Here is a 15609-nt window from a genome sequence, read left to right on the forward strand (position 1 = left end):
TTGCCCCAAAGAGTAGCAGATTCAACTATAACGGCATGCTGGGAAGGTAGTATAACATACTAGTTGTCATTTCTTTGAGCCTTCATGATGTAAGCTCACGAATTGATAAAGTCGCCTGTTTGTCTGCGGTGTACCCAAAGGTAGCTCTATGTTATGTTTGGAATTTTCTTCTGGGTGATTTTCTTATGGAGTTCGGATTTTAGTGCATACAGTAGTGAAGAAAAATATGTATTTTTACTGATATCCTGTAAGCTCAGCTGTTCAGATTGTTGGAGCTGCATTAAGCCAAACCGCTTACCTAGGGATGGTCTCTTGAACACGCACTGCCATCGTACTTTATTCACACCGCATAGTCCACGCACCGTGTACATTATTGATTATTCCAATGCATTGCAAGAAAACCATGGTATTAACCAGTGTGAAATCACATACGCGCTGCGGAGATAACCTTTAATGATGGGAGGGAAGGTTAGCAGGGCACAAGGTTTGGCATGCTACTAGGTTTAATATATAATACGCTAAAGGTAGACTTAGACCCACAAGAACTCTGAAGCAGACAGCAGTGAGCACCATGAAATAAACAAAGTGGGAAGTCGAGCTTTATGGCACCGTCAATAAACAATATGTTATCAATCTTTGTTGTGGAGGCGAAAAGGACAATGATGGATAATATTTTTGTTATTGACAGTGCCATACAGGGCTCGAGCTGGCTTCATAACACAGTACGAACCTTACTAGCTCTTTAGCTCGCAGGACCCTTATGGAACATATATCTTTTTGGTCGCTACTCAAAACATGTAACCACCGACTAACAACCACAAAAACAGGCAAATGAATGGCTTTCTTTAGCTCTTACGCCCATTATTGTGGTCACTAGGCGGACCTTCACAGTCGGTATCCCTGTTGCTGCGTGCCAAAGCAGGTAACCTTTAAAGATAGCATGTGGTGCAAGCATGCCTTTGCATGTTGCAGCCAAAATCTCAGCAGATTTCAATTGGACAGTGTGGCATGCTAGTGCTCATATAATTGAAAAACTGTCTTCACTCGTGTTGTTTTCTACAAATGAAGTGGTTGGCACGGATTCGCTGAAGCACTCGGCATTTGAATGAAACGTGAAAGTGTCGGCTGCTTGGTACTTGCAAAAGTTAAACATTTGAACGATGCAAGACAGATGAAACTGTAATGCACTGGTCTCCTTTTTTTGTACAAAAGTACTACGCCCTTATTAACATTCAAGGTTGAAGAGTTTATTTTGAAATCCCATGTTTTGCAGAACACAAACTTGCTGCTCGTAATTAGAATAAGAATGACAGCAAGGCTATACTGACAGACATGAACGTGGTTCAACGAATCTCTCAGAAATTTTCTCGTGGTGAAAAGGAATGGACCATTGTACCAGTGAAAGAGCAGTCAAGTTACGGTTACTAGTGTTATTAAAAACTTTATTTTAACATAGCTACGAAAATGCACTTGTGTTCAAGAACGCTTGATGTTTCATTATTATTCCATTACCTTATATGCACGCTCAAAAGTTAGTGATGGCCGTATTATGACTAAACATCCCTATACTTCCTGCATATTGCCCGTTTACCTCATACATTGCAGAGACCTATAAATGCCAGGGGTGGATGTGCAACCTGCCTTATATTCAGCGCCTGTAGAATGTCTTGCTATAATGCAACACTTGAGAAGCTGAAAAAAGACATATTAGGATTAAGATAATTGCAAGAAGAGACATGGCAAAGTGTGTTTGGTTAAATGCAGTGCGGCCATATTTTTGTTTCAAAGCATGTGTCCACCCAGTTCAGCCATGTGATAGGTTGTTTCGAGAAATGGACCTATTTCTCTGCAGCTGAACAGGCTTCTGTACAGCAGCATCATGACACCCTTTTCTTGAAGTATGGCCCAAAGCCAACAAAAGATGAGTCAAGAAGAAAGCTAATAATAACAATAATATTTGGGGTTTTACGTGCCAAAACCACTTTCTGATTATGAGGCACGCCGTAGTGGAGGACTCCGGAAATTTTGACCACCTGGGGTTCTTTAACGTGCACCTAAATCTAAGCACACGGGTGTTTTCGCATTTCGCCCCCATCGAAATGCGGCCGCCGTGGCCGGGATTCGATCCCGCGACCTCGTGCTCAGCAGCCCAACACCATAGCCACTGAGCAACCACGGCGGGTAAGAAGAAAGCTGTCTTCATGGTTTGCTGCACAGCAATGTGAAGTAAGGAAGCCGCAAGACCCTGCTGCCATGCTATAAGAACGCCCAACTAGTCAAAAATGACCCTTATCAGGGCCTTCATATGTCTGCATTGGCAAGGGATATGTATGGTACCGATTCCACTGTTCTCTGTTTGGTCATATTCGTCTTTATTATTTTGGTATTCTGCCCATGCAACTCTTTCCAAGATTATAGCATGCTTGAGAACCTTGTTATGGTCTAGATAGGTACTATGGTAAATTGCACTTTTATATAGAGCCTTTGAGCAGTTACTGCCCTATGCATAGCTCAATTTTACAGCAGCACACTGCTCCACATGTCTTTCCGCCGCTTCTATACTGAGCTCTATGCCAAGCAGCCACTGCATGATCATCGTAGAAATTGCAAATATTCAGTCTAGCTAGGCTGGTTGCTCATGCACACAAGCAACTTGATAGAAATCAACCAGTGGTGTTATAAATCGATTAGCCTTCCTGTACATAAAATTCTTAAAGCTTTCGAAAGAAGTATTAGTGCAGGTAAGAACACACCTACCATCGCTCTCCTAAGTATAGAGTACAGTACATAGTAGGAAAAGTGATACTCACAGGAAATGGAGTCAACATATTTCTTAGAAGGTTGAAAGTGAAGTCTCAGGAGGATCACATTTCCAGAACATTGTGAAGAAATCCAGGGAACATAGCTGTTCATGCAAAACAATGAGTGATGCCTGAGCATTTTTTTTCCATCCACAATGAACTTAAGGGCAACGGAATTGATGCGAAGAGCTACGGGCTCCCAAGTGTCTCTCTCTGACCCATGCTGCACAAAACCTTTGAAGTAACACAGTGCCACATGTCTGAAGGAAGTATACAATCACAGGGTAATAATGAATACGCAGCCTACATGGCCAAAAGCGTACTGGCTAGCAGTCCAGGGCCTTCGAAGGCACACAGAAATACCCAAGAAAGTAGACGGAGAGATGACTGTCACCGTAGCTCAATTTGTAGAGCAACATATGCGTAATGCGGATGCAGAAGGTTTAGCTCCACTGTGCAGCAAGTTATCTCTTCATTTATTTTCAAGTATAGCTCATTTCTTATATGATATCGACACAATGATGTGGGGCTCCCGCACTGCAGGACGGCGCGCGCAAAAGTCAGCGCCATGAAAGACGACGAAGTGCGTGAGCTGCATGTTCTTCTCCTGGCCCATCATTAAATAGAAGCGTCTATTTTGTAAGTCTTCAATCTACGTTACATTTTTCTGGTGGAGGTGCGGTGTACATGCTGCCACTCCCAGATCGAACACCGCCCACAAGCCCAGTACGAAGTCTAGTCGAGCTGACTCCAGTTCACTTACGGACAAGCCGTCGACTTCAAGGACTGCCACCTGAGCACGAGCCTCTACCCAATCGAGTCATAAGGATGAGTACGCGTCGGAAAAGTCGGCACATATCTTCCACAAACAATGCGGCGCTTTCGTTCGGCCGCTGCACTCTCGCCTGAATTGCAGATTCAGCTCCCTCCTTGCAATCGAGGCTGGCGTATGTGCTGATTAGCTGCCGTCAGAATTCGTCCCATGTCGATAGGGCCACCTCACAGTTCTCAAACCATGTCCGCGCATAGTCCTCGAGGGCAAAGTAGGCGTTGCATAGCTTGCCCTCTGGAGTACAGCCGTTGAATTCTGCGACACGCTCTTGGTGATCGAGCCAGTCTTCAACATCTTCGAAGCTGTCCCCATGGAAGGATGTGGGGATTCGCGGCTGGTTAAGGACGAGCTCGGTTGCTGCGGTTGACGAAGAAGACGTCCCTTCTTCTTCCAGGGCGGGCGTGGGGCCAGCGCGGGCTTGGGGCGAGAGTACCCCGCCAGTCCACCTAAATGTTACGGGGGGGGGATAACATATATATATTTACGGTATATACAGTTGCGAGGTTGCAGCTCAGTAGTCAAGGTACCACCATCTACCGATTGTCGAGACACTTCAACCTCCTCTTCACCTCACAACGTCCATTTGTGCACAGTGGCACAAATTCGTATGTGACACTACCAGCGCTTACCTGGTTCCCATATTACAAATCGCACCTTCAAGCCGGGTACTTCAAGAACAAAAAAAAATGAAAGCGGGAATAAGCATAATTTATAAAGAAACGACACCACAACCTTGTTTAAAGCTGTTTTCCCATGGATAACTTGAATTTATTCAGCAAGATATTAGGGAGAATAAAGAAAAGCGTGTAAATAAATGCCTATCTAAATTTGACTAGCTATCACCCCATCAATCAGAATTCCGCCCATATTTTCAGCTAACCTAATACTGTTTTCGTGTACGGGCTTGTATCGACTCGGGCTTGTATACTGACGCGCTATTCACTGACCTCACTAAAGCCTTTGATTCCATTTGTCACAAGATTCTTGCAACTAAAGTAAGCGCTTTAGGAATCGCTGGAACTCCACTAGTCCTAAGAAATAGTTACTTATCGGATAGACGACAAAGTGTTTGTATTTTCGGAGTATTCTCTAACTGTTAAGGTACGACAAAACGCGCACCTCAAGGCTTTATAATTGGACCAAACTCGTGCACGTTCCGAAAAAAATGAAACCGATTACTATTACAATTGCTGCTTTGAAAAATGTAATTGATTACAGTAACCATTATTGCCCTACGAAGGAAATTAGGCTCTTACTAAAAAGTAATCGATTACTGTTACGCTATCTTTCTCACTACCTTTATTATGATTTCACAAATAAAATCAACAGAACTAGCAAGCCCGGCTTTTTCATGCGTCCTCTGCAGCATTTCACGCGTTGTTTATCTTCATTAAGAATTGCTTTTCAATAGTTTCTTCGATAATATTATAATATTTTCTTGTGAAGGCATTTGGGGCCAGCGTCACTTTAAGCTCGTTCTGTGTACACGCTGGATAGAAAGGATGATTTGACCTACGGACACCTTGTTCACATGATTGTGCGTGGTTACTAAATGCCATGGTGATCGGTTCTGGGTCATCTGGACCATATCCGGTGTGGCAGGAGTTGAAGAAAGCGCTCCCGAGAACGCCAACGAAAAACTGAAATAGCGACCATGTGTTCTGCCCAGGTATCAACGTTCGAAGGGGCAATCGGTATTGAGCCATAAAAGCGCCATTTCTATTGGCCGGCCAACATCTCATGGACCTCCACTCAGCGCCCTTCCTTCGTTAGCTTAAACGAATCATTGTAACGGGCGCCAAAAGACACTCACATTCCATGAAAAGATGGCCAAATGTGGAATGTACGTTAAGATAAATTACGGAATTACTCAGGCTCAATATTATTGTTCGTGTGCTACAATTGCACAAAAAGGTGCAAATGAGTAACATATATATTATACATATCATAAGAAGCCAACAAACATTGACACCAAGGACAACATAGGGGAAATTGCTTGTGCTTATTAATTCAAATAAAGAAACGATGAATTAATGGAAAATAAAGTGGATGAAAAAACAACTTGCTGCAGGTGGGAACCGAACCCACAGCCTTCGCATTTCGCGTGCGATGCTCAACCAATTGAGCTACCGCGGCGCTGTTTTCCCATCCACTTTCTTGGGCATTTATGTGTCCTAGTAGAACCCTGGGAGTGTTAGCCAGCGCCACCAAACACAGACCTTGGCGGCGGACGTGGGACGTCCTTCTTTGACGCAGGCGTCACGAGAACGTGATCTTTTTTGGGTGAAGGCAACTGGTCAATAAACCCACATATGCTACCTGAAGGCATCAATGCAGCCGGATTCGAGACTCTCGTTATGCAATAAACGAGAAGAAAGGGGGTTAACCGAGGGTCCCGATTTTATTAGTCATACCATAAGAAGCCAACAAACATTGAAACCAAGGACAACATAGGGGAAATTACTTGTGCTTAATAAATGGAATAAAGAAACGATGAATTAATGGAAAATAAAGTGGATGAAAAAACAACTTGCCGCAGGTGGGAACCGAACCCACAGCCTTCGCATTTCGCGTGCGATGCTCTACCAATTGAGAACGTGATCTTTTTTGGGTGAAGACAACTGGTGAATAAACCCACATATGCTACCTGAAGGCATCAATGTAGCCGGATTCGAGACCCTCGTTATGCAATAAACGAGAAGAAAGGGGGTTAACCGAGGGTTTATGCAATAAACGAGAAGAAAGGGGGTTAACCGAGGGTTTATGCAATAAACGAGAAGAAAGGGGGTTAACCGAGGGTTTATTGCATAACGAGGGTCTCGAATCCGGCTACATTGATGCCTTCAGGTAGCATATGTGGGTTTATTGACCAGTTGCCTTCACCATAAAAAGATCACGTTCTCGTGACGCCTGCGGCAAAAAAGGACGTCCCACGTCCGCCGCCAAGGTCTGTGTGTGGTGGCGCTGGCTAACACTCCAAGGGTTCTACTAGGACACATAAATACCCAAGAAAGTGGATGGGAAAAAAGCGCCGCGGTAGCTCAATTTGTAGAGCATCGCATGCGAAATGCGAAGGCTGTGGGTTCGGTTCCTACCTGCGGCAAGTTGTTTTTTCATCCACTTCATTTTCCATTATTTCATCGTTCCTTTATTCCATTTATTAAGCACAAGTTTTTTCCCCTATGTTGTCCTTGGTGTCAATGTTTGTTGGCTTCTTATGATATGACTAATAAAATCGGGACCCTTGGTTAACCCCCTTTCTTCTCGTGTATTGCATAACGAGGGTCTCGAATCCGGCTACATTGATGCCTTCAGCTAGCATATGTAGGTTTATTGACAAGTTGCCTTCACCCAAAAAAGATCACGTTCTCGTGACGCCTGCGGCAAAAAAGGACGTCCCACGTCCGCCGCCAAGGTCTGTGTGTGGTGGCGCTGGCTAACACTCCCAGGGTTCTACTAGGACACATAAATACCCAGGAAAGTGGATGGGAAAACAGCGCCGCGGTAGCTCAATTGATAGAGCATCGCATGCGAAATGCGAAGGTTGTGGGCTCGGTTCCCACCTGCGGCAAGTTGTGGTTTCATCTACTTTATTTTCCATTCATTCATCGTTTCTTTATTTCATTTATTAAGCACAAGTAATTTCCCCTGTGTTGTCCTTGGTGTCAATGTTTGTTGGCTTCGTATGATATGACTAATAAAATCGGGACCCTCGGTTAACCCCCTTTCTTCTCGTTTATTGCATAACGAGGTTCTCGAATCCGGCTACATTGATGCCTTCAGGTAGCATATGTGGGTTTATTGACCAGTTGCCTTCACCCAAACAAGATCACGTTCTCGTGACGCCTGCGGCAAAAAAGGCGTCCCACGTCCGCCGCCAAGGTCTGTGTGGTGGCGCTGGCTAACACTCCCAGGGTTCTACTAGGACACATAAATACCCAAGACAGTGGGTGGGAAAACAGCGCCGCGGTAGCTCAATTGGTAGAGCATCGCACGCGAAATGCGAAGGTTGTGGGTTCGGTTCCCACCTGCGGCAAGTTGTGTTTTCATCCACTTTTTTTCCATTCATTCATCGTTTCTGTATTTCATTTATTAAGCACAAGTAATTTCCCCTGTGTTGTCCTTGGTGTAAATGTTTGTTGGCTTCTTATGATATGACTAATAAAATCGGGACCCTCGGTTAACCCACTTTCTTCTCGTTTATTGCATAACGAGGGTCTCGAATCCGGCTGCATTGATGCCTTCAGGTAGCATATGTAGGTTTATTGACAAGTTGCCTTCACCCAAAAAAGATCACGTTCTCGTGACGCCTGCGGCAAAAAAGGACGTCCCACGTCCGCCGCCAAAGTCTGTGTGTGGTGGCGCTGGCTAACACTCCCAGGGTTCTACTAGGACACATAAATACCCAAGACAGTAGATGGGAAAACAGCGCCGCGGTAGCTCAATTGGTAGAGCATCGCACGCGAAATGCGAAGGTTGTAGGTTCGGTTCCCACCTGCGGCAAGTTGTGTTTTCATCCGCTTTATTTTCCATTCATTCATCGTTTATTTATTTCATTTATCAAGCACAAGTAATTTCCCCTATGTTGTCCTTGGTGTCAATGTTTGTTGGCTTCGTATGATATGACTAATAAAATCGGGACCCTTGGTTAACCCCCTTTCTTCTCGTTTATTGCATAACGAGGGTCTCGAATCCGGCTGCATTGATGCCTTCAGGTAGCATATGTAGGTTTATTGACAAGTTGCCTTCACCCAAAAAAGATCACGTTCTCGTGACGCCTGCGGCAAAAAAGGACGTCCCACGTCCGCCGCCAAAGTCTGTGTGTGGTGGCGCTGGCTAACACTCCCAGGGTTCTACTAGGACACATAAATACCCAGGAAAGTGGATGGGAAAACAGCGCCGCGGTAGCTCAATTGATAGAGCATCGCATGCGAAATGCGAAGGTTGTGGGCTCGGTTCCCACCTGCGGCAAGTTGTGGTTTCATCTACTTTATTTTCCATTCATTCATCGTTTCTTTATTTCATTTATTAAGCACAAGTAATTTCCCCTGTGTTGTCCTTGGTGTCAATGTTTGTTGGCTTCGTATGATATGACTAATAAAATCGGGACCCTCGGTTAACCCCCTTTCTTCTCGTTTATTGCATAACGAGGTTCTCGAATCCGGCTACATTGATGCCTTCAGGTAGCATATGTGGGTTTATTGACCAGTTGCCTTCACCCAAACAAGATCACGTTCTCGTGACGCCTGCGGCAAAAAAGGCGTCCCACGTCCGCCGCCAAGGTCTGTGTGGTGGCGCTGGCTAACACTCCCAGGGTTCTACTAGGACACATAAATACCCAAGACAGTGGGTGGGAAAACAGCGCCGCGGTAGCTCAATTGGTAGAGCATCGCACGCGAAATGCGAAGGTTGTGGGTTCGGTTCCCACCTGCGGCAAGTTGTGTTTTCATCCACTTTTTTTCCATTCATTCATCGTTTCTGTATTTCATTTATTAAGCACAAGTAATTTCCCCTGTGTTGTCCTTGGTGTAAATGTTTGTTGGCTTCTTATGATATGACTAATAAAATCGGGACCCTCGGTTAACCCACTTTCTTCTCGTTTATTGCATAACGAGGGTCTCGAATCCGGCTGCATTGATGCCTTTAGGTAGCATATGTGGGTTTATTGACCAGTTGCCTTCACTCAAAAAAGATCACGTTCTCGTGACGCCTGCGGGAAAAAAGGACGTCCCACGTCCGCCGCCAAGGTCTGTGTTTGGTGGCGCTGGCTAACACTCCCAGGGTTCTACTAGGACACATAAATACCCAAGAAAGTGCATGGGAAAATAGCGCCGCGCTAGCTCAATTGGTAGAGCATCGCACGCGAAATGCGAAGGTTGTGGGTTCGGTTCCCACCTGCGGCAAGTTGTGTTTTCATCCACTTTATTTGCCATTCATTCATCGTTTATTTATTTCATTTATCAAGCACAAGTAATTTCCCCTATGTTGTCCTTGGTGTCAATGTTTGTTGGCTTCGTATGATATGACTAATAAAATCGGGACCCTTGGTTAACCCCCTTTCTTCTCGTTTATTGCATAACGAGGGTCTCGAATCCGGCTGCATTGATGCCTTCAGGTAGCATATGTAGGTTTATTGACAAGTTGCCTTCACCCAAAAAAGATCACGTTCTCGTGACGCCTGCGGCAAAAAAGGACGTCCCACGTCCGCCGCCAAAGTCTGTGTGTGGTGGCGCTGGCTAACACTCCCAGGGTTCTACTAGGACACATAAATACCCAAGACAGTAGATGGGAAAACAGCGCCGCGGTAGCTCAATTGGTAGAGCATCGCACGCGAAATGCGAAGGTTGTAGGTTCGGTTCCCACCTGCGGCAAGTTGTGTTTTCATCCGCTTTATTTTCCATTCATTCATCGTTTCTTTATTTTATTTATTAAGCACAAGTAATTTCCCCTATGTTGTCCTTGGTGTCAATGCTTGTTGGCTTCTTTTGATATGACTAATAAAATCGGGACCCTCGGTTAACCCCCTTTCTTCTCGTTTATATATTAGACAGAAACATATGCGCTTGAGGTCCAAAAAACATTTGTTGATATAAGCGAAGTCATACACTGTACTAAGGTAATAAGAATTACGCAACAGCTCTTAGTGTCTGCGAAGGCCACTTAATAGCGCTTTTAGCAGAGAGGGGAAGAGAGGGAAATTTATTATAAGAGAAGAGCTCAGTGTTCGATCTGGCAAGATAGGTTTGAAAGTCTGAAAGCCTGCCAGGTTCAAATGAGCCAGGCGTAGCTGCAGCATGCTGACCGTGGTAAGGGCAATAAGTGTTGCAATAATAAAGTTCGGCAGCATGCTACACACCTGTAATACGGGAAGACGAAAGCCTGCTGCATACGTAGTAATGCATTAGGTTGTACGATCGGAAGGCTGAGACTTCTTGCAAGGCATAACGAACCGCAGTGTGAAGTAAACGTATGGCGCTGTAGGTCGACGTCCTCAACGACACATGAGAGCGCGTAGTTCACTACCTAACAGTTCTTTCGTTCATTTCTTTGTCCTCTCTTTCTTTACATCTTTATTTTTTTCCTTATTCCTTTCTTTGTTCTTTCTCTGTTTGTTCTTTATTTTGTTTCTTCCTGTATATTCAGCCATTGCATATGTGCTTGCTTATATGTTTATGAGGCATTCCTTATGATAATATTTTTTTGTTTCACAGGACTAGACACCGCTTTTTGCAGGTATGGTCCATTGTAACCAGCCACTTAAGGCTTTTGCCTTAAAACCGAAAGGCACTCTGTCTCACCTCGAAGATGGAGGTGACACGCAGTTCGTACAGGACAGTCAGGAACAGCCAACCAGCCACGGGCGCGACTAGTACGGTGGTGAGGGAGGTCCACATGAAGTGAAAGCCGTAAGCGTAAAAGTGCCCAGTCAAGCCCACCATGCCGGTGGAAGAGATGAGGCTGGCCACCACCGATGCTGCCAGAGGGAAGACGCGAAGCGCTCGGCTCCCCAGGAACACCTCTGCCTTGGTGCCAGCGCTGCTCGCTTTCTTCCGCGGCAGGGAAAAGTACAGGCCCAGTCCCAGGTTGAGGGCCATCAAGACGCTGAACACGGCGTACTCTGCCGCAGGCATCATCGCTGGCATCGCAAGCACGCACCCTTAGAGTGTTGGCAACAACCACCGGGAGCAGTTTAGGTGCTTTTCCGAAATAAGACTCTGTTAGTGTGGCGTGAAGCTTTGGTCCTAGAAATTCCAGAGAAGAAAAAAGGAAAAAGACCAGGGTTGTCATTTATATCTGCAAGTTAATTCGTAAGACAATATTGCGCAGTCACTTCCTTGATTTGGAACTCCGAAACGTAGTGATTACCTGTGAGCGATATCGCTTGAGAGAGAAGATGCATATTGAACTTTACCAAGTAGGACCGGTTCACGAGTGTACACTGCTAGCACTCCAGGCCGTATTGTTTCGGCTGCCGTCACTACCACATTTCGTGCTATGCACGTAATTGTAGCAGCGAAGCATGTTCACTGCCAAAGCTAAATAGCGGATATGTTGTGATGGGTCGAAAGATCAAAACCCGCATTATTTTAATACTACCCATGAAAAGGTTATTGGTTCGACTCGCGGTTGCGCTGTTCTCACTGTGGTGGAGGCGGAATTTACATCAGCCTACATATTGCACTCGCAGTGAGGTAATGGAGTGTTCTGCTGCTGCACATGAAGACTCGGGTTCAGTTCCTGGCTACGGGAGCCACATTTTGATGAGCGTGAAATGCGATAAGGCTCGTGCACTTAGAATTAGGCGCATGCTAAATTATCCTTGGTGGTGAGTGAGTGAGTGAGTGAGTGAGTGAGTGAGTGAGTGAGTGAGTGAAACAACGTTATTTTGTGCACTATAGACGTAAGCAAACGCCACGCTACCTGACTAGGCCCAGAGCCTTTCATTACGGCGTTTCTGACTGCTACAGACTTGCTTCGGATAATTTAACCGCTCAAAGCAATCATAAATGGGACATTAAATTACACATAACTAATGAAAATCCGTTATTTACAACATAAATGTTTAATGGGGTGTTGCAGCCGTTGCGGCTCTATAGAAAACCAGCGCTGGCCCTACGGCAGTTTGATTGTCCTACTAAATTATCCTACTACTAAGGCAATCCGATGAGGACTGCCAAGGAAACGGTATAATATCTTTAACGATCACTCACGCGTGCCCATATGCACAGCGTGTACTGTAGCGGGACTCCTCCTTCGTGCAAAGCCTGCGCATGGCATCCAAAATACATGGCGCGTCGGTGCCTGCGAACGCTGAGAAACACGATGATGTGGCAACCGGACTACTCCGTCGCACTTCTTTCTGGACACGCTGCGCCATCTAGTGGAATTGCTGAGAAGTCCGCGCTTGCCTCCGAGACAAAACGCATGGAGGGCCGGTGCGTGGGAACGCTGAGAATTGTTCCCTAGCTTGGCGCACACTCAGTGGCACATACTCCGTGGCCCATGCTGGCGAGAGCTTCATTGAAGTGTGGCACATACCCAATGCAATAATGGCGCAGCTCGCTAAGCCATTGAATTTAAATGCATTAATTGAAAAGTGGCACACACTCAAAGCATTTGTGGAGCAGTCTGCTAATTAGCCCGGTTGCTGCCCTTGAGGAACTCTTGGGCCCTGTACTTGGTTGTACTCAGCATCGGAGAAATTTACGGGATATCTTTTGACAGTGTAGGGTGGTACATTTCTAGAGCCAGATACCTAGATAATCAAGATAATAATCTGCACACTACTGGCACATGCCCAGGGACAAAAGTTGTCTTCAAGAGGTTCATTGAAGACTAGCACAGACTGAGTGGCACATACCCAGTACTCGAAGGCGGTGACAAAGAGTTCATTCGAACCTACCTAGTCCCGCGTTTATATTGACCCATGTGGACTGGAAACAGGTTCGTTGAAGAGCGGCTCAAATGTTCACATCGCCTAGCTACCCAGTGACCGAGGTAGGCGGGAAAAAAGGTAACATACCCATACACATAGATGCAAACATAGAAACCTGCAAATATAGATAGATGGCCCCCGACAAGTGCGTGAACTACCCAAAGAATGCTAACGCTTTAAATCAAGTGCAGTGCTGAATGCTAGGTAGATGGAAGTGGTCAGAGGCAGTTATCGGGGGCATTCAGTGTGCAGCAGTCACTACAGGGTCGTCAATCTTTCTTCCCTTCAGGCACCATGCAGAGCACCAACGATCACTAGCTTGATGACTGATGAATTATGTTCCGCTGCAACGTGTGCTCGAACCCGTAGCGACCAATACGGAACTTGTCAAGACCATGTCGGTGCGGGAAGGAGTGCACAAGCGTGCCTCTGGTGACAAAACTAGATACCTAAAAATACCTGGTGTATTTCTAGTAACAAGACAATTTATCACGGTCTCTTTAAGAGGTTTTTCCATCGGAGCCTGTTAACTGATTTCAGGAAACTTGGTGAGGAGACCCATTTACGCAGAGGCAGGCATATTATAAAGTTTTAGTTAAGGGACGCAAGCGGGTTGCGTACGCCAGAACTAGGGGCCACGGTACTGCGCATGCGCGGACCTCTACGTCTGGGTCTGCACATGCTCAGTACCGTCGCCACTAGTTCTTGCGTACGCGAGCCGCTTGCGTCCCCTAAACTAAAACTCTCTGTTGATGAAGTTAGGTTAAGAGCCACAGCGGCCGATCGAAAACCATTGACAGTCAGACCGGTGATGCTAACGACCAGACAACAGTCCTTCCTAACGTCAGCCTGACGTCACAGCAAATGCGGTATTCTGTACACGTTATCACTTTCACTATGCAGCAGGGGTGAAATGTGAAAACACCAGTATAGACAGATTTAGGCCCAAGTTAAAGAAGCCCAGATGGTCGAAATTATTCCGTATTTGCCCACTACCGCATGCCTCATAACCAGATCGTGGCTCTGGCACGTAAAACCCCATAAAGAAAAAAAAAAGATGAGAGACCCAATTGCCCGAATTTGATTCACCAACAACCGTTCCCGTTTTTATCTGCCTATCAACCACTAACTTCACTGTATTTTTTACCGTTGACTGTCATACCGATGTTACTGCTCACCCTGCGATGACCAATAGCTATATACAGAGCCGCAGTTACAGCTGTCCAGGCATTTCGCGTGACTGCACATACTATACCGGCTACATACATACTATCCATACATGCGACTAGTACTACTAGAAGCGCTTCGTCCTGTCCACTCAGTTTAAAGATTTGCAATGTTAGGATGCAACTAAACCCACTAGCCCAGCTATCCATTCCGTTACAGTATACTACTACAGACTACATACTATACCGGCTACTTTTTACATCGAAGCTGTATATGACTAGGCGATTCGTCCGTCCGTCTGTCTGTCGCCCGTACGCCAAAAACTCCTCCGGTGCAACCCCATGCACATCCACGAAATAAATAAGAGAAAGAGAGGCGGGTAATTGGCTGCGCCAGTAGTGACGCCGTCGCGCTACGTCGCAGCCGTGCGCGCGCACAGCGGTTTCTCTCCGGGTCCGAAACGGGTAGGCCACGAGTCATACGTACTCCTGAGGAGCAGGCCGCTTTCTATCAGCAACGTCGCTAGCAGAACCGGGAATAAGCTCGTCTACGCCATGCCGATGCTGCAGCCCGGGCACAATAATAGGCTCGCGCAGACGAGCGCAAGCAGCAACTGCATACCAACGATCCGGCAGCCTACCACCGGGGACACACATTTCAGCTTCGCTGGTTAGCCATCTGGGCGGAGTGTTTGGATGGTGATCTTTTATTTCTCAATTACTACGGTTTAAATATCCCTGTTTGAACAGCATGCGAAACGGAAACTAAATGGAGGTGAGCAGGTGCTGAAATGCAGTTTGGCTCCTCCACTTGAGTCCCTGCATACGCCTATGATCATAGTGGCTGCAGGTTAAGGGCATAATGATTCATCACGGTGCTATTCTAGCTGCTAGCAAAGTTACAATATGAAGGTTGGAAAAGCAGGTGGTCGTTGGAAGGACGGAAAAGAATGTCCTGTAACAGTTGTTCCAACAGATGATAATGCCTAGGTGAAAATTCGGTACATAAGAAAGGCACAGACGACAGAGAGGTTAGACAACACAACCATTAACTATTGACTTCACGCTTATTCAGAATGATGGATTGATGGATGGATACAACATTATTGTACGTCGAGCAAGGTCTAATGCGACACGGGCTCAGGGCCCCCACGGGGAATATTCACAATGATGGGTTAAATAAAATATAAAAGAATAGACCTCATAGCCACGTTCCTATTGACTGTCGTTCCAACGACAGTCAGGGCGCAAACGGCATGAACTTCAACATCCGTTCTGTCTTTTTTTGGTTGGTCCTGCGATGGAATTCATTACAATGTGTCAGCCGCTATTAGTTTGTTGCCGAGAACATACTGCAACTCAAACTCGGACTTC

The 15609-nt window shown here is 45.9% G+C and overlaps 1 protein-coding gene and 2 non-coding genes across 3 annotated transcripts in view; 2 read left to right on the plus strand and 1 right to left on the minus strand.

Moving 5' to 3' along the window:
- Positions 1-15609, minus strand: part of LOC135905815 (putative sodium-dependent multivitamin transporter) — a 103705-nt gene that overhangs the window by 35290 nt on the left and 52806 nt on the right. Inside the window, exon 2 of the mRNA XM_070538489.1 lies at positions 10932-11375. Coding sequence (XP_070394590.1) covers positions 10932-11276 — 345 coding nt within the window. The 5' untranslated portion in view covers positions 11277-11375. The remainder of the gene's footprint in view (positions 1-10931; positions 11376-15609) is intronic.
- TRNAS-CGA (transfer RNA serine (anticodon CGA)) lies at positions 7597-7669 on the plus strand. The gene has a single exon. It is a non-coding gene; the product is annotated as a tRNA-Ser (tRNA).
- On the plus strand, positions 8997-9069 carry TRNAS-CGA (transfer RNA serine (anticodon CGA)). The gene has a single exon. It is a non-coding gene; the product is annotated as a tRNA-Ser (tRNA).

The sequence above is a fragment of the Dermacentor albipictus genome, chromosome 5, assembly GCF_038994185.2.
Source record: "Dermacentor albipictus isolate Rhodes 1998 colony chromosome 5, USDA_Dalb.pri_finalv2, whole genome shotgun sequence".
Classification (NCBI taxonomy): Eukaryota; Metazoa; Arthropoda; class Arachnida; order Ixodida; family Ixodidae; genus Dermacentor; species Dermacentor albipictus.